The 22,471-nt window shown below is 47.8% G+C and overlaps 10 protein-coding genes across 10 annotated transcripts; 9 read left to right on the plus strand and 1 right to left on the minus strand.

Moving 5' to 3' along the window:
* Positions 1-494: 494 nt before the first annotated feature.
* On the plus strand, positions 495-3,275 carry TbgDal_XI5830 (hypothetical protein, conserved; the record flags this gene model as incomplete). The annotated part of the gene is made up of 1 exon (XM_011781427.1): positions 495-3,275. The coding sequence occupies one exon, from the start codon at positions 495-497 to the stop codon at positions 3,273-3,275; it is 2,781 nt and encodes a 926-aa protein (XP_011779729.1).
* Positions 3,276-3,757: 482 nt separating this feature from the next.
* TbgDal_XI5840 (ubiquitin activating enzyme, putative) lies at positions 3,758-4,591 on the plus strand (the record flags this gene model as incomplete). Its single annotated transcript, XM_011781428.1, has 1 exon — positions 3,758-4,591. The coding sequence occupies one exon, from the start codon at positions 3,758-3,760 to the stop codon at positions 4,589-4,591; it is 834 nt and encodes a 277-aa protein (XP_011779730.1).
* A 542-nt stretch (positions 4,592-5,133) lies between these two features.
* TbgDal_XI5850 (hypothetical protein, conserved) lies at positions 5,134-5,886 on the plus strand (the record flags this gene model as incomplete). Its single annotated transcript, XM_011781429.1, has 1 exon — positions 5,134-5,886. The coding sequence occupies one exon, from the start codon at positions 5,134-5,136 to the stop codon at positions 5,884-5,886; it is 753 nt and encodes a 250-aa protein (XP_011779731.1).
* Positions 5,887-6,665: 779 nt separating this feature from the next.
* Positions 6,666-11,162, plus strand: TbgDal_XI5860 (hypothetical protein, conserved; the record flags this gene model as incomplete). Its single annotated transcript, XM_011781430.1, has 1 exon — positions 6,666-11,162. The coding sequence occupies one exon, from the start codon at positions 6,666-6,668 to the stop codon at positions 11,160-11,162; it is 4,497 nt and encodes a 1,498-aa protein (XP_011779732.1).
* Positions 11,163-12,765: 1,603 nt separating this feature from the next.
* On the plus strand, positions 12,766-13,359 carry TbgDal_XI5870 (hypothetical protein, conserved; the record flags this gene model as incomplete). Its single annotated transcript, XM_011781431.1, has 1 exon — positions 12,766-13,359. The coding sequence occupies one exon, from the start codon at positions 12,766-12,768 to the stop codon at positions 13,357-13,359; it is 594 nt and encodes a 197-aa protein (XP_011779733.1).
* Positions 13,360-13,718: 359 nt separating this feature from the next.
* On the plus strand, positions 13,719-15,506 carry TbgDal_XI5880 (hypothetical protein, conserved; the record flags this gene model as incomplete). The annotated part of the gene is made up of 1 exon (XM_011781432.1): positions 13,719-15,506. The coding sequence occupies one exon, from the start codon at positions 13,719-13,721 to the stop codon at positions 15,504-15,506; it is 1,788 nt and encodes a 595-aa protein (XP_011779734.1).
* A 762-nt stretch (positions 15,507-16,268) lies between these two features.
* Positions 16,269-18,569, plus strand: TbgDal_XI5890 (chaperone protein DNAj, putative; the record flags this gene model as incomplete). The annotated part of the gene is made up of 1 exon (XM_011781433.1): positions 16,269-18,569. One exon carries the CDS (start codon positions 16,269-16,271, stop codon positions 18,567-18,569), a length of 2,301 nt encoding a protein of 766 aa, XP_011779735.1.
* Positions 18,570-19,171: 602 nt separating this feature from the next.
* Positions 19,172-19,879, plus strand: TbgDal_XI5900 (hypothetical protein, conserved; the record flags this gene model as incomplete). The annotated part of the gene is made up of 1 exon (XM_011781434.1): positions 19,172-19,879. The coding sequence occupies one exon, from the start codon at positions 19,172-19,174 to the stop codon at positions 19,877-19,879; it is 708 nt and encodes a 235-aa protein (XP_011779736.1).
* Positions 19,880-19,930: 51 nt separating this feature from the next.
* On the minus strand, positions 19,931-20,362 carry TbgDal_XI5910 (hypothetical protein, unlikely; the record flags this gene model as incomplete). Its single annotated transcript, XM_011781435.1, has 1 exon — positions 19,931-20,362. The coding sequence occupies one exon, from the start codon at positions 20,360-20,362 to the stop codon at positions 19,931-19,933; it is 432 nt and encodes a 143-aa protein (XP_011779737.1).
* Positions 20,363-20,478: 116 nt separating this feature from the next.
* TbgDal_XI5920 (hypothetical protein, conserved) lies at positions 20,479-22,011 on the plus strand (the record flags this gene model as incomplete). Its single annotated transcript, XM_011781436.1, has 1 exon — positions 20,479-22,011. The coding sequence occupies one exon, from the start codon at positions 20,479-20,481 to the stop codon at positions 22,009-22,011; it is 1,533 nt and encodes a 510-aa protein (XP_011779738.1).
* Positions 22,012-22,471: the final 460 nt, after the last annotated feature.

Consider the following 22,471-nt stretch of genomic DNA (forward strand, 5'->3'; position numbering starts at 1 on the left):
AATGTTCCGCATATTGCTTCATGTTTCTTTTTAACGTTTTCCCACGACCTTTTTCTTTTCTTGTGTCTTTATTATTTTCTTCAACAATGTGTTTGTTTGTGTGTCTTGTTTAATAGATGGACCTGTATACAGGTGTATAGAAGCCACCATTAGCCACACATTACTTGGTTGTTGCGCAAGAGGAAGACAAGACGCAACCTCTTTTGCGGCGGCGACTAGTGCTGTTGCAGGGCTTTCCGCCCTTGGAAGTGACAAAACGATTTGGTGGTTGCGCTTTGGGGACCGGATGTGGAGCACCCGACAAACCTGGAAATTATAAACGTAATGATCGACTAACTTTCGCTCTTCCACATGATTCCATACTTCGAACAAGGCGGTGGCTTAGCGTTGTTTGTAACCGTCACGTACTGGAACGCGAGGGTTACGTTGACTCAGTGCGTGAGTTGGGTGCATTCATAGTTTGCTCGGTTTATTGTGCCGACGATACAGCTTGTATGAAGGAGTTAAACGCCATTCTTCATGTATTGCACACTGACGCATTGTTGGCACTCATGGAATATATTTTGGTATGCCATCCCCGCGTTCTATTCCATCCCGCTGTTGGTGGTGTGGGAGGGACTAGCGGCAATGAATCGCCCTTTTGCAACGCCATTCTGTCGGCAATTCTCTGCCGATGTGTTGAGCTTTCCTCCAAACACGTCGCTTTCCTGGCCGGGCTCTGCGGTTCCAATGGCATAAGCTCTTATTCGTTGCTTTTAATTTTGTACCATACGCGGCAATCATTGCGACGGACCCAGGCAACACAGGTTCTGCAGGCGCTGTGTTCCCTCGCCCTGCACCGCAAACCCATAGTGGCGGGAGAAGCCACAGCCTCCCATATTTCTGTGCAGTCCACCGTACTAAGTTTGCTGCTGGTGCGCTGCATGGAGTTGGAGGCAGTGCATGAGGGACATGATATGCGACTGTTGCTTTGCCGCGCCTTACTTCTTCACGGAAGCGATATGCAGAAGGAAATTAGAGCTGCGTGCGGTTGGTGGTGTCGAAAGGGAACCACCTCTCGCCGTCGTGCCGAGGTCCGCAACGATAGCTATATCAAAAAAGGGAATGCATCCTTACTTTCACTTCCATTAGAGATAGAGCTAAGTGATGCTTCGTCACCTGCAGCCGCTTTCGCCGCAATGGAGGCGGCTAGTCGGCTGCTCAATTTGCCTGACGTCAACAAAGAATACTTGTTGTTGCTTGCGAGGCGTCGAGTTCTTGTTTCCTCTAGGTCGCCATCGTGTACCGGAAGCGTTGGACCGATATCAGTGAAGCTGGGACCCTCGGTTGCTTCGACTAATACCATCTCGTGTAAAGTACCTCCCGCACTCCACCAAGAGATACCAGCGGCGAAACAGCTTAAGGGTGAGGCCAGACTTTTAGGGTTGGAGGCACTGACACGGCGCTTGTTGGATGTGACACAATTACACTCGGCGGTCAGCTTGGTCGACGCCGTTCTGCAGAACTGCCCGGCCCTAAGCCAATTGCTGGTTCACCGCATTTTTCAGCTTTGCCTCGCGGAGGAGCATTGGGATGTGAGTCCGGCTGAACTTTCCGCGGCGGAGGAACTGACAGTGGAAGTGCTCACTGCTTTGTATCGTTTATTACCACACGTAGACGTGGCGGATACCCTGGAAGAAGTCATTATGTACTGTGGACCGGCCTGTGTGCGGTGTGAGGAGGCATGTGCACGTAGTAGCACCTCGCTGACACTGTATTATTCGCTAATCAAATGTGTCGCGTTACACATTCCGCCTGATACTCTTCCTAAACTCTTTTGGCGGCTGCACCGTAAGCGAGAGCTTGCGGCATTTCGGGTTTCTTCAATAATGCTGCGTATTTTACTGCAATCAGTGGAGTACAGTGCCCTTGGCTCGTTCACTGCTGAAGAGGTGGGAATTGTACACAGTTTTGTGCAGCAGGAACGTACGAAAGTAGATCCATGTGTTGTAATTGAACATCAACAAGAAGGGAAAGAGTTGAAGAACAGTGACAATAGTACCGCGGAGTCGAGCGGCGCTCTTCTAGATGCTATTGATGAATATACAAGGATGAGATTACAATGTGTTGGTAACTTTAAATCGTTGTCCCCCTACTTGCTAGGAAGCCCTAACGATGCTGTGGAAGGGGATTCAACGTCTGCGCAACACGCGTTTTCGGTGGCCCTGATGGACATGTTCGGTTTGAAGGCTGCAAGTTACGTTGGACCAACTGCCGTGCTGCGGTACCGGGAAGTGCTGGCGTGGTTGTATGTTGTTTATCACATGTCGATATCTGTTGGTTGCGATGTGGAAGTTCTTACAAAATTGGCCACGACGCAGGGGATGAAGCTGCGCATTAGCGAGAGGTGCAGGGTGCTGGTGGAGTTATCGGAGTCTCTAACGGATAATGTTGTCATGACTGCGTTTAGCAGCCAAGTGTTGCGACAGGAAAGTGTTGCGGAGAACCCAGGGTGGAATATCTGTTTCAAGAGTTGGTTGCTTCGTCGGCAGCAAAGCCAAGCAGAGCTTCAGCATGTGCTCGCAGGGGCTGATTTTGACGAGTCAGCGGCCGCATTCATCAGCTATGTTGCACTGTCCCAGAACGATACTGCAGTTATACACCAAATCAAGCAACGTACATCGTGGACGTCTTGTGCTGCTGTTCTCCTCCGCACAGACACCGAACTGAACAGCGAAAAGTACCGAGCTCCATTTTCAGGGAGTGAAGGCGGCGTGACATTTTGTGCCAACTTCAATATTGATAATACTTCCGGCGGCACATGTGGTGGAGGTGTTGTTAGGGAACAGGTTGCACTTGTGGGTGAAGTTCTTGTGGTTGCGAAGTGTGCTATAAAGTTTGCTGAGGGGTGGTGGGACAACCCTTATTATGAAAACAGTGAGATGCCTGCAACGGCACAGCTGGCGTGTATTTGGGCTCACACCGACTTGCTTTTTCTGGAGGAAGATTGCGTTCGAAAGTTAGAACATTACGAAGCTCTTCTACGGCTGTGTAAGGGCGAAAGGTACGTAAAGTTCCTGCAGCACTTGCCTGAAGGTACTCACTCCGATATATTTGGTCTCACTCTGGGAATGTGGCAACGAGGGTTGGCGTTGCTTGGACTTGCAGAGCAACTTCCTCAGAGTTTCTCCCTTCCAGCCGAGGTGTATCGTACAAGCATGCGGGCATGCCTGATGAACCGTGTACCGATCCCTACCTTCATCCGTCAGAAGGCAATGGGCCTAGGTCCAAGCTGATTCAACTACCGTGGTTTCATTTTTCATTTCCAAGACGACGACTGCTGTTCATCAAACCATGCCAATGAGCACCGACCATCGTTCTTCCAGCACGCTTTGGTTTGAGCGAGTGTTTGCAGCGCCCTTTGAGTGGCTCTTGTTTTGTAGTGTAGTTGGATGGAGGATTGCTGCTCTTGTTCCATCCCCCTCCTTAATCGCCGTCCCGCACTTCATGCTGAACGTTTCGGTGTTTAGCCTCTAGCATGTTGTGGAAAAGGGTGAGTTGTACCGGCATAATATATTGTTTGGAGTTGCATCCTTCTGTTTTTGTTTCTAACCCAAGGCTAAGTTTGTCATATACGCTGAGGTAAGTTTTGGGTGGTTGTGGTTCGAATTTCCAAGCAGTTCATCAACCAACCCAAACTGCAGCTCGCGCATACGCACGAGACACATCATCAATTATTAGGCGAGGGCCAATATTGCGGTCCAGACGGTGGTGGGGCATGTTGAATGCGGCGCTTTACGAGCGGACGCAAATCATAATTGGAGATGAGGGCGTGAAAAGGCTCCATCAGGTTAATATATTTCTTGCTGGAGTTGGGGGTGTGGGAGGTCACTGTGCTGAGGCTCTCGTGCGAGGTGGCGTCGGTAAGATTACCATATGCGACTACGATGTTGTGTCCGCGACCAATAAAAATCGACAACTCGTGGCAATGGATAGCACTGTAGGAAAAAGCAAGGTAGACGTCCTTGCTCGTCGGTTGCAGGACATCAATGCCCACTGTCGCGTGACAGCATTGGAGGCGTTGTTGCTTCCAGAGGATATGGAGGATTTTTTGACACGTCAGCGCTACGATTATGTGGTGGATTGCATTGACAGCGTCGAGTGTAAGGTTGCGCTGCTGAGCACAGCGGTGCGACTCGGGCTGCGCACGTATGCCTCATGTGGTGCTGGCGGCCGAGTGGACCCTTCACTCGTTAGGGTTAGTGACATTTTTGACACCGTGAACGACGCCTTAGCTCGCTGTTGTCGAAGTGAGCTACGTAAGCGCGGTGTTGGACCTGGTGCCATTACAGCTGTGCACAGTAGTGAGTTGGGTTGTCCTCCCTTGGAACCCCAACGGCAAGAGGCGGGTGGACGGGACCGAGCCATCAACGGTACGGTAAGTTACATGCCACCTTTGTTCGGGCTGTTGCTTGCATCTTCTGTACTGAGGCACGCGGTGGACCCTGTAAAAGCAGAAAAAGAAGCAGAGCGGAGATTGAAGAAGGCAAAGAAAGAGGAGGCTCGGGCTCACAAGAAGGCTTCCCGGTTGGTAGGCGTGAAACGATGCTGAAGGAGCGTGTGCGTGCGTGTGTTATATTGTAATAATTGCGATGAAGCATCGGACTTTTGCATCTTTGGTTTAAATTGTGTTGCGCATTGCTTGTCCACACGTTTAATGGGCATTGGATTAAAGCATGCACATCACCTGCGCTGTCGCTTCGCATAACATCTCCATGCCCTCAAGTTCGTTGGTACTTGGAAGCTGTGTGTGACACGCACATGAGGCATAGCTAGTGTCTGAAGGTAATGAAGCGGAGGTCCCCTTTCCCGTAGTTTCCCCCTTCTTACCGGCGGATCATTGATGTCTCCCTTTTATTCTCCTTATAAAGAAAGGAAAAAAGTTTAAACCACCCATTACGCAATACTCCGTTCCTGACACATACATACAGGATCTAATAACACCAGCGAGGTCAACATCACATACACATTTACATTTGTTCCACTAGCTTAGTTAGTTGTTAGGTGAAGTGCAGCGGAACAGCGCGGTTGGCCTTTTGCTGCGGCCTTACGCTCCTCTTCTAATTTATTACTTAGGGAAGTTTGGTTTTAGGGATGCAAAGGCACAGTTCGCACCTGCTTTTGCTCCTAGTTGCAGTTGTCATCCCCGTTTGTTCCGAGGATAAACTGGACTTTACTAAGTTGCGTGACCCGTTTGACATGGATGAAATAAACAGGAAGCTTCAGGAAAAGGTTGCCGACGATGATCCGGTCCAGAAGGCGATGCCAGATCCAATGGATCCAAAGTTTCGCGCACCCCTCCGGTGCTCCGCATGTGGAGCCGTTATTGAGCACGCTGTCCGACTTCTAAGGCCCATCATTGAACGACAGTCAGAGCGAGCAGCTCGCAGCGGCGGTGTTTTGCCGGCTGACGCACTGCCAAAAGAGTACGAAATGGTTGACATTTTTGAGAATTTGTGCGGTGAGGTGGGGCGCCTGTACGGACTGGAGGTTGAGAAAGACAAGAAGAGGCCCACGTTGCGCTTTTCCAAATCATTTGGTGTGAGCCGCCTGCAGGGCTCATGGATGCCATCTTTTCTTACCTCTACATGTGAGGGTGTACTTGATGTGGAGGGGGAAGAGAAACTTGCCGCCATGATCCTTGGGGTTGCGAGGTCTGAGGCTGAGGCAGGGAGGGGAAAAGTAATATCAATGAATCCAGATCAAGGGATCGTAGACAAGGTACGCGAGATGGTCTGCACAAAATGGGAAGAGTCTGCGAAGGGATGTGACGTATATGGTGTGGCAATCGATCCGAGGGAGACTGACAACGATGATGGTGCTGAAGAAGCTGCTAGTGATCTATAGGGCCTGCAGGGACGTATGATCACTTGCTGAATTAATGTGAGTCGTGTGGGATCTGTAGAGATGCGGCGGGATGTCGTTCAACGTTTTGTTAGTTACTATTTGTTGTTATCATTATTAACACTGTTATTATGTTTTGGTCGTCAGTTTATATTGTGTGATGTTCGTTACGCTACTACATGATTTTTTTTTTGCCGGTCTCCTGGTATGATGAAAGCATTTCGCCATAATCCTCCACTGCTACCCCCTCTTTCCGTTTGTTTTGTTGTGTGTTTTTGCCTATCTCAGTGGGTCGACTGCAAGGTCGATGTCTTCTCTATTTATTTTGTTGCTTTTAAATCTTCCTTTTTCTCTTTTTTAATTTTTTTATGGTTACAGTGGAACAGTAACGCACACAAGGGATCCAAAAAAAAGTAATAATCATATACGGTAATCCTTGAGGGCATTTTCAGTACCATTAATTCCTAGGGTTGGCCGCGGAAGCCTTCCCACGAACTCTTTGTTTTTAAATTTGTTTTCTGCTGTTATTGCTGTTGCTAACACAGCTTTCGTTTTGGGTTCAAGAGAGAAAGATCACGTAGGTTCGTTATTCGTAGCGAGGGAGAGGAGTCGCAAAAAAAAAAAAGAAAAAAAGTGGCACTTGTGGAAAAGGCCAAAGAGGCCTCTCTTCTTCGTGTTCTTCTTCCTTCATTAGTGTGAGGGTTGAGTTTACCACCGAGAAAGTGACTGTGTTTGCTTAGTTTCACCGTGTCCTACATTTTACTAGAGGGTGTGACGAGAAAATGGTGTATGAGAGTGAATCTTGCAGAAATATTACTTCTGCTGAAGATCGTGGTAGGGCATCGTCAGTCGTCGTGGAGCACCTGCGCGCTGCAATCGTTCAGGCAATGAAGAGCTCTGAGACGGCGGAGCTCGTCGCATTAATATGTGACAACAACGGACTAACGGTGGAGGAATTTCTTCAGGCGCCGCATGAATTTACGGAAATGGAACTTTTTCTGCTGGCGACACCACAGCTTCCTCAACTACGCTTATTTCCGTACCTTACCGTTGTTAAGGTCATGCACGTTGGACTGGAAAGTATGGAGCCTTTTTCACCTCTGCACCACATAGAGGAGTTGTGGTTGTGCGATAACAACATCACTGTGATTGAGGGCGTGCGGCAAATGCGGAGCCTCAAATATCTTTATTTGCAAGGCAATCTTATCGAGTCAATGGATGGTATTCCGTCTCTTCCCAATCTGGAAAGACTGTGGCTCTGTAGGAATCGGCTCCAGAATATACGGAAGCTTGATTTACTGCCGCAGTTACGGTCGCTGTGGGTCGCATCGAACCGTATCACGTCACTGGAGGGCGCTTTTGATTCCAGTATGACTGCATTGGAGGAACTTAACTTGTCCAACAATCAAATATATTTCTTCGGACAAATCAAGAATTTGAGTGTTCTCAAATCTCTTCGCGTTCTGTGGCTGAGTGACCCTATGTACGGTGACGCCCCCATTTATCACTTGAGTAATTACACTACCTTTTCATTGCAACATTTACCACACTTGGAGCAACTCGATGGTGTTTCAATTACGATGGAGCAACGTTCATTGACCGTGTCTGTGTACGCAAAAAAGAGCATATATTACAGCATGAGAGGGGCTATACTCAACGGTAATGTAGCTCTCATGTATAAATTTGCGCAACAGGAGGCGGAGAAGAAACGCAACTTCGCGCGCGATGCGATACGTCGTTTGGATATACAACTGATGAAGTTAGGCGAGTATGGCCGTGACGGCCAATATGTGAGTCGAGTTGTAACCGCCGAAGAGGAAGCGCACCGTCAAACGCTGAAGCGTGCGCGAGAAACCCGGGAGGTGGAATTAGAGGGGATTGAAAGACAGTTATTAGAGGCATGGAGCCGGACCACGTTCGAAACGGAAAGTTTACACGAGAGACTGCTTCTAGAACTTAATTCGTGTGGAAGCATTCGACTAGAAGAAGGCTCTGAAACCGATAGTTGGTATGTCAATGCCGGGGAATTGCTTACTTCGCGCTTTGACGCCGATTTGTACGAAGGTATGGGCGTGACGGGCGTAAAGGTGAATCGCGTGTTTCGCATTACCTGTCAGGGCCTGCGGGAGCGCTTTGACAACCGGATACGTGAACTTGACGTTGACCTCGCAGATACTCGAAACCGACGCGCACTAATTCGTCTCTTTAGTGCAATACCTCGACATGCTAAAGACCAGCGTAGTTTCCTGTATGAGGTAATGACTAATGGTTTTCCTGGACTCTATGCTGAGGATGAGGGTGTACCTTTAACGAACAGTTTGTTTTACGCGGATCAAGAACGACTTCTTTCATTGAAGAGGAATCGGAATATATTCGGTCTGACGTCGCAACCGGATCAACTTTCCGCCCAGCTTTTGGTCTCACGCTTATTCCTAGGCAAATGTGTTGCAGAAATGGGAGGCGGTCGGGACACCAGTTTGGAAGAAGGAGGTGATAAGGCTGTCGAACAGCCTTTCATGACCGGACGCCGCAAAGTCACGAGGCGACACTATGGTGACGGGGTATTTTCTGTTTATCGCGCATCCGAACACAACCCTGCTGTGAAGGTGTGGCACGTCTTTGATAAGTGTCTCTTGCTTCCCGAGTACGTGATTGATTTTACGTACACGACGAAAGCGCACCTCACCATCAGTCCTCCACTGTCCATGTATGATAAAAGGGAATCGTTACAAGCTCTGCTTGATAAAGTAATGCCTATGGGCGCCCAAGACGCTATCAACGACGCGCGGACGGCAGGATATCCACTGCTTCACTTCTTGCATTGGTTGGACAGCAACGCCTTTCATGTTTATAGCAGTGGTGAGACGGAGAAGGCTATTAGTCGCGCCAAGGAACTGTACCAACCTAAACACGGTCTGATGCTTATCAATGGGCCACTCACTAATGAACTAGTGGACTCATACATTAGCAACTACGGCACTCTTAGTGACTCTATGTTAACATCTTGTGACATATCTGAAAAGCAGATTCATTGCATCCCAGAATCACTCACCACTTCCGCGTGGGGAGCACTGAAAACACTTCTTCTACACCATAATAAAATAACTACTGTCGCGTGGGAGGCCATTGCAAACGCTGCTCCGACCCTCGAAACGTTAGACCTTGGAAACAATGAAATTGCGCGAATCGATCTCGGAGCTGCATCGTTTCCAGGCCTGAAAAAATTGTGTTTGAGCTTCAACAGCTGTAGTGCGATGGATGACCTGCGTCAGTTGCCGACGAAGATGCCGGAGTTGTGCTGCCTTCACATAGACCATAATCCGTGGATGATGAACAAGGTTGTGGAGCCCTTTTGCGTTTCTATCATGCCAGAGTTGCAGCAACTCAATGGTATTGCCATCTCAAGGCATGCCCGCCTCAGCTATTTACGGAAGCGAACTTTAATGCTGAACCAGTCTACGTTGCAGTACATAGTTTCTGAAGAGCAGAAATTGCGCGCGGAGTCGGCGACCGAAGCATTTCCCAACAGTGGGTGCGGGAATGTGTTAGATGACAGTAGTAGTAGTAACAATAACAATAGCGATGTCTTTAGATCACGCTACTTCGAGCAGGTGATTGCGAACATGGCTGATAGGGTGAACCAGGATCGCCCGTTCGCGCCAACTGCGGGGAAGGAGTTGTCAGGACCACCACTGAGAAGTGTTCGCGCCTTTTCATTTCATAGTAGTCTTAGCAGTGATATCAAGTGGGTCACACTACTGCCGCAGTTACGTCATCTTAGTCTTACTTCTCACCTAATAGAGGATATTAGTCCTCTGGCGCAGCTGCGGCATCTTAGGACACTGAATTTGAATGACAATCTTGTTAACTCAACAAAACCACTGGAAGGAATGAGGTTAATTTCCCTCGATCTTTCTAGAAATTGTCTTTATGAGGTGGACGGTATAGCAAGTCTTTGTGATTTGCGGTTTCTCTCCATCCGGCAGAACTTCATCACCAGTGTTACGGAACTACAGAATTGTCTTTCCCTTGAAGAACTATACCTTGCAGACAATAATGTCCCCGATGTACGTGAATTGTGCTTGCTTCAGAGCTTACCGAAACTAGTTTCAATGGACGCTGCGGGAAATCTTTGTGCCGAGCGTGAGAACGCGGAGAAGCTCACGGAGTATCGAGACTGTCTCTTGTACAATATGCCAAAGCTGAAGGTGCTTGATGGTCTCCCTGTTGCGGAGGCCGACCAGCAACGTGCACGGGATGTTTTTGCGGGACGTGTAAGCGCTGACTTACTTATTGAGCGTGTGGGGCCCGTTGAAATGTGGGGCACGGCTCAAGAGGTGGATCTTTCACACTGCGGTTTGAGGGAGTTGACCTTACTCGATCCCTTCAGTTGCCTCAGGGTGCTCCACTTGCATCACAACAATTTGGAACGGATTGATGGGCTGTCATCCTTAACCAGTATTGTTGCACTTGATCTTTCCCACAACAGGTTGGGACATTGCGCCGTTGGCCGAGTGCTACGGAATCTTCCGAACATTCATTCACTTTCTCTCGAGGGTAATCACATTACCGATGTTTCAGCCCTAAGCCTTGCTTTACCACGACTTCAATTTCTGAATCTCAAAGGAAACGAAATTTCTTCGATTGAAACGGGCTTACAAGACCTCCCAGCACTACGCGAACTACTGTTGGACAACAACAAATTACGTGCCTTAGGACCCGATTGCTTTGCGAACAATCACCAGCTTACAGATGTTTCAGCCGACGAAAATTATATCCGCACCATCGATGGTCTGCAGTCGTTACCGAGGCTCTCAATCTTGTCACTTGGGTCCAACCGACTTGGCGATATCCGTGCAATCGCCCAGGTTCTGCGGCACAGCGGCTGCCTCGCTGCTGCCACCTTTATAGGGAATGCTGTTGCCCGTAAACCTCCGTATCGCGTGCATATGATAGCGGCACTTCCCACGCTAACAACTCTGGATCATCGTGAGATTACTGATGATGAACGTGAGCGAGCTGAATTGATGCGTAACGCGGAGATCGGTACTCCGCATAATGTCGTACTCGATACAACTTTCCCCGCTGAAGCGGTGGGTGGTGCCCGAGCGAGTGCTCCTGTTGGGACCCTTCGCTCGATTGTGTTACATTCGCATCGCTTTCCTGCCCCAGCAACCCCGCGCCTCCAACTGCCGGTATGTAAAAACCCTCGTGGGGAGCAGCATGGACGAGAGGGCGTTGGGAAGGGATTTGCTCCGCGGCTACACGGTGCTCGTTAAATGAACGTTTAGGAAGTTTCTGCCCCGTAACTTCCCACCTTTTTTAATTTTTGTTACTGTTTCCCATTGCCTAACGGAGCCGATGCATGTTTGTTTGGCTGATGGCGTAGTAGTTTACTTCCTCTTGGTTTTTCCTCTCCCTGTCTCGTACGAGTTTTGATGAGCGTGTTTATAGGCCGTGAAACTGAGGTACGCTGCGTTAGGTTTGCGAAGTACGTGTGCTTGTGTTGGCGCTGGTGTATTCCGTTTAATTTTTTCTCTTTGTTTCGGTTTCACCACCCTTCTCTCTCTCTCTCTTCATTTCTTTTGGTTGCTTTTGTTGTTATTGCTGTTTCACACCGTTTCCTTTCACTTCAACCGTTTTCGCGCGGGGTGTTGTACAAGCAAATATATAGATATATACCCATGTACAATTCGTAGAATTTTTGTGTGTGTGCGAGCAGTTGTATATCTGCCAGCACCATCAAAAAGAGAAGGGGGAAAATGAATGTGGGCCACGAAAGAAAAAAATAATAATAACTAAAATAACATAATAAACGCGGGATCAGAAGGATGAAAAACTGTGTAAAATGCCGAGTGTGTTGAAGGATGCAGAATGAGGGAGTGATACAAGGAAGGAGATGACGGTGGTGTGAGAAGTCATTTTTTAAAAAAAAGTTTTAAAGGAAGATGACTTCAACCTTTTTGTTTTAAAGGACTGCATTAAAGGGGGAAAGTAAATACATTGCCCTATGTATTTATATAATTATATCTCAACTTATATATTTATAATTTTAGGAAAGCTTTCCCCTCGAACGTGTGGGAAGAGAGAAACAAGGAAGAATTATGTACATTGCGTACCGTTGGCACCGTGTAAGATAACACACCATCATTTTCTTTTTTTTTTGTGGTATTTGTCTCTCACACTTTTTTCGCCGCTTTTTTGTTTATTATTCTACACGACTACTGCGGTACATACATACTTATTTGCATGCATGACCAGACGTCGGTAACTTTGTTCGGTGCCCTTGTCACCGCTGTATTACTGTCCTTGTTGCTTAAGTTGATGCGGCGGTGAGATTGTCACTCCTTCTTTTCAACCTCAAGTGAGTAGTTATAATGGGGCTGTCGGGTCATCAGCGCAACACGCTCACGCGGAAAAAAAATATATTGCAAACCAAAACGGTTGTTACAATCCCTCTTATTTCCCTCTTTCAATCATTTATACATTTCCAGTTTACCGTCAACAGTTATTCGGAATACACGTCACACGACTGCGGTTCAGCAGGAGAATGCATAAATAGCCAAAGTCGGCGATCCTTGTAGTCGCTGCAATAAGTGATTAAAAAAAATAAATAAATAAAAACAACATGTCAGCATATTTCTTGCACATCCCTTCTCCTCATACAACTGTTTGCTTCTGCCGTTCTTGTGAATACCCCTTTCACATTTAGTTCAGCGCCACTCTCACAAATCAAGGAAGGAGATCATTGGAGCGGCAAATTTACGAATTGAGGAGGAAACTGGAGGGGGATAAGCTGACACGCTACCTTTCCTGTCAAAAAGGTGGATAGGCGGAAACGTGTTTTACCTGCGTCGAACGATATTTGCGTCACCGTAAGTGATGGACAAGAGTAAAACGATGGAGATCCTCCGGAGCATGAAGTTTATGCAACGCAAAGAGGAGGCGAAACGTCGCGAACTGTTTGAAGCAGACCAAAAGAGGCGAATGGAGGAGCGCTTGCGCACGCCTTCAGCGGCGGGAAGTGGTACCAGTGGCGCTGGGGATGGCTCTTTTGTTACACCCGCAATAAATGGTCCATCCGCCGACACGGGCCGAAAAACAGCGACGATTTTCTACGATGTCAACTTTCCCCGTGAACTCTACTCTCACTCACGCCTCTCCTTCGCTGCGAAGGCGTTGGCAACAGCTTCATCTTCTTCTGTTGCTGGAGCAGGAGCGGAAGAGGCAGGGGAATTCCAGCAGCGTGAAAAAGAGGAGGAGGATTGTGGGTCGCGACACGGTGGAGGTGCTGAACATTCCTCTGATGACGGGGAGTATTGGGAAGATATTAATGAGAAGGATGCTACAGCTGTTGAGTTTGGAAACAAAAAGAAGCGTTTCTGCGTGAAATCGAATGCCCCGAAGTTACCCAAAGATCTTGAACGAAAGGTGTCTGGGGTTAAGCGAAAGCGACGCGGAGACCGGGGCGAGTGAGTAGTTGAAGTACATGTGCTAAATAACAAAACACCAGGCATTGTCGGACAATGTTTTTGGTTGTTATTGTTGTCGATTCACGGACCACATCTGTCAGTAGGTGGGAAAATAGGTGGAGTTCCCGAGAGGGGTTGGGGGTAGAGGGACGATGCGGATGATGGAATCGTACCTTAGTGTCGCAATAATTGGGTTTTCCCGCTTCATTTTTAACGACAGGATGGATGGGTGCTTCGATTGCAGACTACATCTTCTTCAACCCCTCATTTTTTCATATTTTGTTCGCTGCGCTGTTATCGCAGCTACATTTAAGGAGACGACGGTAAATATACAGAAGAAAAAATTACATCAAATAACCGTTCATGGCCGAACTACGCGAAGGTCTCCATCCTCAGACACAGGAGTGTTCTGGTACGAAGTCTGAGACGGACGCAGATGAAAACTTTGAGGCCATGCGCCACGCCGCCCTTTCAATGTTTAAACAGCGTACGAAAGATCTTACGATGGTTTCAGCCCTCACCGCAGAAGCCGACCAGGTGGAACAACTAAACACACAGGTGCAATCAACTATACAGAAACTGCAAGAGCAGAAGGCTTCACTGGAAGCTCAGATTGAGGCGGAGGAGCGTCGAGTCAAGCAGTGGGAAGCACAGCTGCGTGAAGTACACGGAATGCTCGCGCAAATGAAGGAGGACCAGACAATGTTTGCGGGTACGCAACGCTCATCCGAGAAAATAGTGCTGACGTTGCAACATTTCGTCTCACAATACACTGAAAAGGGTGGTGACGTTTCACGTTTGCTGGATCGAGCTCAGGAAGCGACAGGGGGGCGCACGCCTAATGAGTGGCGCGGGGCTACTAACGACTTGCGCAGGCGTGGAGTTGTGCTCCGCGAGCACATTGAACAAATCGAGAAGCAACAAATCGTCCCTCAGGCACTCATGGATTTAATTATTGAGTGGACAAAAGGCGGGTGGAAAACATCTCCGGATTACTCCCCTGCGCTCCGTGTCTGTGAACAACTCGTTTTCTACGATCCTGAACAAGACGTAAGGGAGTTGGTAGCCTCGCGGTTGCGTTGGGATGCGGCGAAAAGCAGAACCATAAATGCCTCAACAGAGGGAGCAGAGACACTGGTTGATGACGCCATCCGTGAATTGGATGAACTTCTCGAAGCCGTAGCCGCCGTGGAGAGGGAGTGCGAAGATGCGGGTCTCTGTTGCACTTCTACCTTGAAAGACAGTCTAAACGGTGTAAAAGAACAGTGGTTAAATGTCCCACAATCACGGCAATTACTCATTGATGGTGTGAGATTGACTGAAGTTTGGAAGAAGCAACTGGAAGAGCAAGTTCTGGTGTCCAATCTTGTTTCTGAGCGCGTGGGTACACTGAGTTCTCACATCGATGAAGCTGAATCAAATTTTCGACATGAGAAGAAAAACTCAGAGTCTTCGAGGGAAATGTGCAACAACCTCCAGCTTTCGTGGACCAAGGCTCTTAATTTGGTGCTGATGCACGAGCGGAACATTGCGATCCGTGAAGTGGCAATATGGACTGTAGAGGCGGAGTCACAGAAACTTCAAACAAAGTTGGAATCCATTTTGGCACTGACAGATGCTCGCTGGGGGGCGATCCAAGCGCAAGTAATTCAGCTCTGTGCTGCCGTTGCTGCGGGGAAACAGGAGGCGGCAGCAGCGCAGTTGCTGTTGGAGGGCACCGCGAAGGATTGCAAGTCAGTGTCAGAAAACCTCTCCGAACTGCAAGACACTTGTACAAAGTTTGAAGCGGAGTTGCGCCACGAGTGCGAAATGATTCCCGGGAGACTGCCAATATGCTTTACCACAGAACCTCCACAATCGGAGGAAGAAACTTCACAGACAGAGGAAGAGGAGGAGAATCTCATTCCTGAGACCACCACACGTCAGGACGTTCTGGACGAATTGCTTGAGTTTCCTGTGGGCAGCGATGTCGGTTTCACTGCTTCGGCATTAGGCACTGGATTAACTTCAACTGGGCTGGAGGTGGAGTTGTTGCGGTGTGTTGCTCAATGTGTCATTGCAATGAAAAAGCAGGGACTTGATGTTGAGGAAAAGTATCGTGCGTGGAAGTGTCGCATGGATGAGGAGCTCGCTGCAGCCAATGCCGACTAAGTGGTCGGATGAGTGTGAATGATTTATTACTTCAGGCTAATTTTTTTTTACTTATGATACTTGTTTTTTTTTTAAAGAATACTGTACATATGTATGTTTCTGCATCGCTTTTTGGTTTGTTTCACATTCACAGGGCCTTGCTTTGGCAGTTCGTGAAGAAAAGATTTTTTTTCTTTTTTGCAAAGCTGGTGATGGACACATCACCTGACAGCTTGGAGGTAGATCCAAGGGATCAAACCAAATAACTCAAAAAGTTTCATCGTTTTTCATTTATTTTCGTTGTAATGGCTTAGCAGCGCTGAACATTCAATGTTCGTAGGTTTTTCCTTGTTTCACGTGTTTCAACTTATTTGATTTTTTTTTTGCAATTGCTGCACAGTGCACCCGGTTCAGTCGGCGTCCGTTTTCTTTAAAATATTAATGACAGATGACGAAACTTCTTGTAGCCTTGCCTTGTAGTTTTCTCTGAGTGACTGTTGTTGTACCAATTTTGCGACATAACCAAATTCATTCACTGTCTCTTATTTACACATTTTTTTTTTTTTACGTCCATTCTCCCCCCAGGTTCATTTAGTCGTGACCTACCGGTTAGCAGGTGATAGTTTCATTTCATTGTAATCAAAACAAGACGTGGGGGTGACGAAAGAAGAAAAACGAGTTTTTGTGCGCGAAATAAGTACAAAAGTAGAAGGGGGTATCAGTCAAGGAGAGGACATCAGGAGGAGATATCGCCATTAAAACAGAGAGACGGAGCGGAGAATCATGCAGTTGCATTTATCTTCAATCAGCATGATGTGTTTGCTGTTAGTAACACTGCAGTTGTCCTTCACCCCAACGGTAACGAATGCCTCCATTTTTGGACAACCTAATGACCGTGATCTGTATGGTCTACTGGGTGTGTCACGTGGTTCCACAAAGGCCGAAATTAAGCGAGCATTCCGTACGATAACGCGGGAGCACCACCCCGACATGCAAGAGGGTGCTGAAGCAAAGGAAAAAGCCAAGGAATACATGGCAAAAGTGCTTGTCGCGTATAATATTCTATCAGATGATATCAAACGCAGTGATTATGATCAGTTCGGAAGGATTGCTGGTGAACGGCTTAACGCGGCAGATTTTACATCTGATGAGTTATTTGAGCGCTTTAATCAGCATCCGCCTATTTTATCGAAATCTTTGCAACTGGAGAATCTCATAGTCTTGCGAAGGATTCTCAACTTCCGCGGAAACCGACTTTTCCTCCTTCAAGTGTACGATGACACGTGCAAGTCATGTCAATTGTTCTCTTCAGTGTGGGAGAATCTTGTGCACTCCACCCTCGTTGAATCGGGTGCAGTTGTGCTGTTACGTATTGACGCCTATTCCGACGAGGGTCCGGAACTGCTTAAGGAACTTCATGCTTCATACGACAAGGAAGTGAAGGTTTATGGCATTGCAGATGGGGTGGTGTGGAACATGCCACAGATGGCCGTCGCGGTGAAGAGTAACAGTCAGCGTCAATTGGATTACGCCTTAATGGAGTTCGTTGGCAACTTTTTTTATGACCGACGTGCCGAGGTGAATTCAATGGGTAATGTGGAGGATGTACAAGTTCTCCTTCAATGGCTGCGGGAGCGCCGTTCTGAGGGCGATTCCGTTCGCGTTTTGCTTCCCCCACTTGCAACAAACGATATGGGGGTGGCTTTATCCGCTCTATACGAAGGTTCAGCGCTGGTTCGCAGTGTTCCACGGGCAGTGCTACTGAGTCTTGTTGAAGAATACTGTGCGCAATCCGTTGATGTGCTCGGTGGTGATGGTGAGCCCGTTCCCTTACCAGAGTTTGTGGTCGCTTCGGTTGAGCAATTACCTAATATATCTAGTGATGAATCCGCTGGTAATAAAAGTCAAATGAGAAGTTGTAGAGGGATAGTAGTTGGAGCTGCTGCTGCCCTGACCTACCGCAAGGCCGTTAATTTCCTGAAGGAGAGTTTTCCACAACGTCACCTCGGCATGTCAGGTCTTACTCATGTTACCAGTGTATCTTTCTTTGATATATGCAAAAAACACTGTTTGCTTTGGTTACGTGATAACTGCGAGGGTGAGCCCACCGGCACTTGGTTGGAAGCGTTAAGAGGTGACTACAAACCGTTCAAAGTGGGTTACATCTGTTTGAGCTCCGAGCCTTCTCTTAGGGATGCAGTTCCTCTGCCTTTGGGCACAACGGGGAACTTACTCCTGGCTCTTGTCGATGGTGACGATAGTAAGCTTCACGTGATGCCGGACATTCCTGATAAGGTAAACATAGCGCAGTCACTGTCCAGTATACTTGCAGAAGTTGGTTCCACCACACCACTGCAACTTGATGCACCACTTTCCCGCATTCTGTCGTCAGTACCGTTCCGAATGTCACGCAATCAATACTTATACATGTGTTTCCTCTGGATTTTTGGCCTGGTGTATCCATTCTTCTCTACGTGTTACCCCTTTTTCATGATGTTTGTGACGCACAAGTTGTTACAGCGGTATAACCTTCTCGGAAACAACAGAAATGACAACAACAGTCAGACAAACGAACAGCCATCGGGTGCGTCCAACACCTGCAGCCGCTGTAGCGGCACCGCCCCTTCAGGCAGTTGTAAATCCACCGCTTCAGTCACCCGTGGAAGCGCATGTGATAATGGTACATCTAGCAAAGAGGTTATTTCGTGCCCTATTGAGGTTTACACCTCAGCTGATTTGAGGGAGGCAAAAGATGGTCGAGGGTTTCTTATACTAATCTTTGCCGAAAACGGTAAAACGATTGAGCCGCCACAGTGTTTCGCGAAGGACTCACGCTTTGTCTTCCGCGCTGTTCCAGAAGATGACACCCTGTGGAGGCAGTGGCTTTCGCAACATGTGACTTCCACACACACGGGCGGTGCAGAAGAAAATGGCTTGAATAAGGGGGGTGCATTGCATGTTGTTGCGATCCGTCGGGGGAAAATGCTCGCTGCAATTAAATCCCTGTGTGCTTCGGTGGAGGCCTGGTTGTTTGATATGGCTGATGGTACAATTGTCGCTGACTTACCGCTTCCGGAGCTGTGACGAAACCAGTCATTTTTAGCGTACGTTTCTACGTCTTTTCCATTTTGTTGTAACCTCTTCTTCTTTTCTTCACTACCGAGGCTCGCGGTGGAATGAGGTGCAGATACTTTTGACATTTTTTTAAAAAAATGACAACACAGCGGATTAACGAGTGACCTTTCGGAATTCTTTGATATTGTAAATGATTTGTGTGCATAGATGGTATTTTGTATCGTTACCCCTCCCATGGTTCGTTTCCTTCTCTTACAGTCGTGCGAAACATTTTTGTTACATAGTCGCGGCGAAAGCTTCTTCTTACAGCACCATCTTTTCCCGTACCCCCGGGTATTTTGCATGCTATTTTTCTTTTTTTTTTTTGTTGTTGCTTTTACCTGTCGACTCCAATTACTCGTCTACGGCGCTTAAACCTTTCGCTGCGCTCATCATTGTGTAACTCCCTTTCGAACCTCCTTTCGATAATACCCATGGCAAATACAGATTTAAAAAGGAAGGAGGGGAACGCACACAATAGACGAAAATAAAATAAAAAAAGAAAACGTATTTGATTTTGTTGGCTAAAACAGCACATTTTCCCGTTCTGTGATTACGTGAAATAGGCTTCTATGAGTGCTTCTGGAAGTGGAGTGGCTGCCATCTATGCCAGGGCGGAGGAGGCCCAAAATGCCCCGGTGAAGCTGCAGCCAGTCCCCGCTTTTGAACTCTATAAAGCTGCACGCGAGGAGGAGCTGTGTTCGTACCGCAGCCTTTGTCGGGTGTTGTGTATGCACAGCGGCGGGAAGTTGACCAAACAACAACGACGGATTTTGGAGGACATGCGGGAGGAGTTGTGTTTGCCCACGGAGCGCGCCGAAGCCGAATTGGCGGCGGCCCGGGAGGATGTTTTGGTCACGAGTGTTGCCGCCTCTGGTGTGTTGAAGCGTCGCCAGGATTTTTTTGATGGGGTCACTGATGTTCCTCTTGACACACTGAGCTACGCGGAGTCTGCGAAGGATGATAATAATTCCTTATATGTCGCACAAACGAAAGTGGCGAGAACAGAGCAGATTGTCGGTGGTGTTCACGGTCGTCATGCAGCTCCAAGTAAGATGTCGGTCCGAGAGATTCATAAAAACTTGGAGCGAATCGGGAGGGAAGTTGCTGCAACTAGCAGTAAGTTGCTTTACTGCACCTCTGTGGTAGATCAACAAGCGTACCGTAACGTACTGCAACAGAAGCGGGAACAACTTCAAGCGATGCTTAGGGAAGTGGAGGATGCCCCTCCAGACATGTCTGGTATCACCAGTGTAATGCCTTCAGAGCATGTCTACTGATGGTGGTTTGTATTGGTTTCCCCCTTCTCTCTCTATCCTCCCCTCTTCTGTTTACTTTTTAATTTTTATTTGATGCGTATTTGGTTGCACTTTGTGGGTCTCAGACTGCTCTCTGGTGGTGGTGTTGGTGATTATGGTGTAATTGTTGTGTTTGATTCGGGTTGGACCCACTTGATTCCACGCATCGTGTATTCCTCTTTTTTTATATCCCTTTTCACATACCGGTGGTGGCAGGTGGAGGAAGGCGCTTCGTATGCTTTTCCCTAATTGCCCTGACCAGTAACAATTAAAGAAGGAAACATCCCTGAAATTATGATAGCAGCGAATTGGTGTACGCCCTTTTTGTGGATTGCTGCAAAGGTTTCCGTGACGTACTATTATTTCTGCTCTCAGCCTACTTTGTGCTATACTGGAGCGTTGTGTTACTCTGTGGGTAGCGGCGTTACCTCCCTTCTTATCATTGTTATCGCTCACCTTTGCCATTTTGGAGTGACCGTCTTTTCTTCTCAAATTGTGTTGACACTTTCTTCTACATATCTATCTAGCGTCCCGTTGCGACTCGTTGTTGTGTCGTAAAGTAAGACAACATTACGAATGGAATGCAAGGGACCGCATGTGCTAGCGCATATGCCAGGTACAACTGCCGCCAGAAGCAATACCACGGCATGCGCAACGCCGTTCAATTCGTGTTCCCTCTTCTGAGGAAAGTTTTATCTTTTGCCAGAACTCCCCCTCGCGAGCAGCTGTTGAGCATGTTGGTAGGTGCCCCTTATTCGCTAGCGCACGAGGGTCCTTTAACTTGCACTCACCTGCACGCATTTGTCAATACTCCTGAGGGCGAACTTCTACGCATGTTCGAGGGATGCATTGCAGAACGGCTTGCAGCGCCACCTTCGCAACATGTGATGAAAATGTGGTCACCTGATTTGCAGGAATATTACAAACGCGCAACTGCCAAAGCGTGCGTGGACGCATCAGGCGAAAGGAAACCACAGAGATTCGAGGCTGGTCTAAGTGCTTGTAGCGTTTTTTCATTAGGAGTACAAAATCACACTGTCGAGAGCGATCTCTGGGGGGAATGCGGAAGCGGACATACACATCAAGGCACTTATTTGAACTCGTTTGGAGATCAGGCTGCACGTGAAGGCGAGGAGGACATAGCGAGTGATTGGTGTCGCTTAATTGACATGTACTCCTTGTTTTTACCAGATCGCTCTCCGTTGCATGAGTTGGAGAACCTTCCACAAGAAATCGGAATTGGCGAACTCTTGCTGTCACTCCTGAAACATGTCTACATGACTGATATAGATATCAAAACGATTGTGGATGTGGGTGGCGGTAATGGTTTTTTAGCTGCACAGCTCGCAGAACGGCTTGGTTGTGAATCTTTTGTGGTCGACCCATTTACACCTAAACATGCTATTGATAATGCGAATTTTCCACACTGGACCGTGGGAGCTCGCGTTAGGCAACGCAGGGAACGTCGATATCCGCTGCACCGTATTTCCAAGCGACTACAGGATGTTGACTGGGGAAATACTCACATAGATTTTGATTCTTGTGCCGTTGTGGCAAAGCACCTCTGTGGAACTTCTGTTGATAGTTGTTTGCGTCATTTAATGGCTTCTAACAAGCTTCCTCGGGTACTGGTTGTGGTCCCCTGCTGTTTTAATAAGGGAAGATACGCTGAATACTGTAACCCTGGTTTCCTCTCTCATGTGGCTGATGTGGAAGGTGAGTTGTCGTGGGAGCAGTGCACTCGCCTCACTGATTGGAATAAATCCTGTTACCAACAAGCTGGGAATCCATTAAGTTGCTCGTCTTGTTGCAGCTGTTGTGATGGTGGTTATGATCGAAGAGCTGGGGAGAAGAAAGTCAGCCGGAAAAGGAAGATGGAACACTTTCTTCCTTGTATGGACGACATAGCTACTCTAGTGGAGGTGATTATAAATTATGGACGCGTGCTGTGGCTGCGTGAGATGGGTTACCAGACCTCCGTCGTGGAATATGTTCCTCGCTGTGTTACACCGAAGAATCGAGCAATTGTGGCGGTGCGCAGAGAACGCAGTAGTGACGCAAGTCTGGAAATTACGATGTCGGACACACACCCCTCATTACCTGCCTTTCAATAACTCAGGGGGGGGGGACGGCTTACCCCACTAATTTTTTTTCGTTTAATATGGCATCCATGCCTCTACAGCTGCTGCCAAAGCGACTGATGCAGTGACTATTTGGGACTTTCATTAGGAACTGTGGTTATGCGAGACAAAGATTTAGCGCACCAATGCATCATTTCCATGGGACCAACGCGAGATGTAAGTGCTTTTTGATGAAGCGATTTGGTATTGAGTTTGTTGATGGGCGTATATGGTGGTGGTTGGAGCGAGTAGTGGCAAGTTTGTTAGGTGGACATGAAAGGGGTGGGTGGGTATGACTGCCCTTTCCTTTTACAGTTAACTAGCGTTCGATGTTCCGCGATACAGGGGTGAATGAAGACTTGACATATATGAAGGAAATTGTACCGAACCGCTATACAAATTCCCTCTTTATTTTGTTACTTCAACTAGCATGTGGGTGCGGTGGTATTTTTTT

Source organism: Trypanosoma brucei, chromosome 11, assembly GCF_000210295.1.
Source record: "Trypanosoma brucei gambiense DAL972 chromosome 11, complete sequence".
Classification (NCBI taxonomy): Eukaryota; Euglenozoa; class Kinetoplastea; order Trypanosomatida; family Trypanosomatidae; genus Trypanosoma; species Trypanosoma brucei.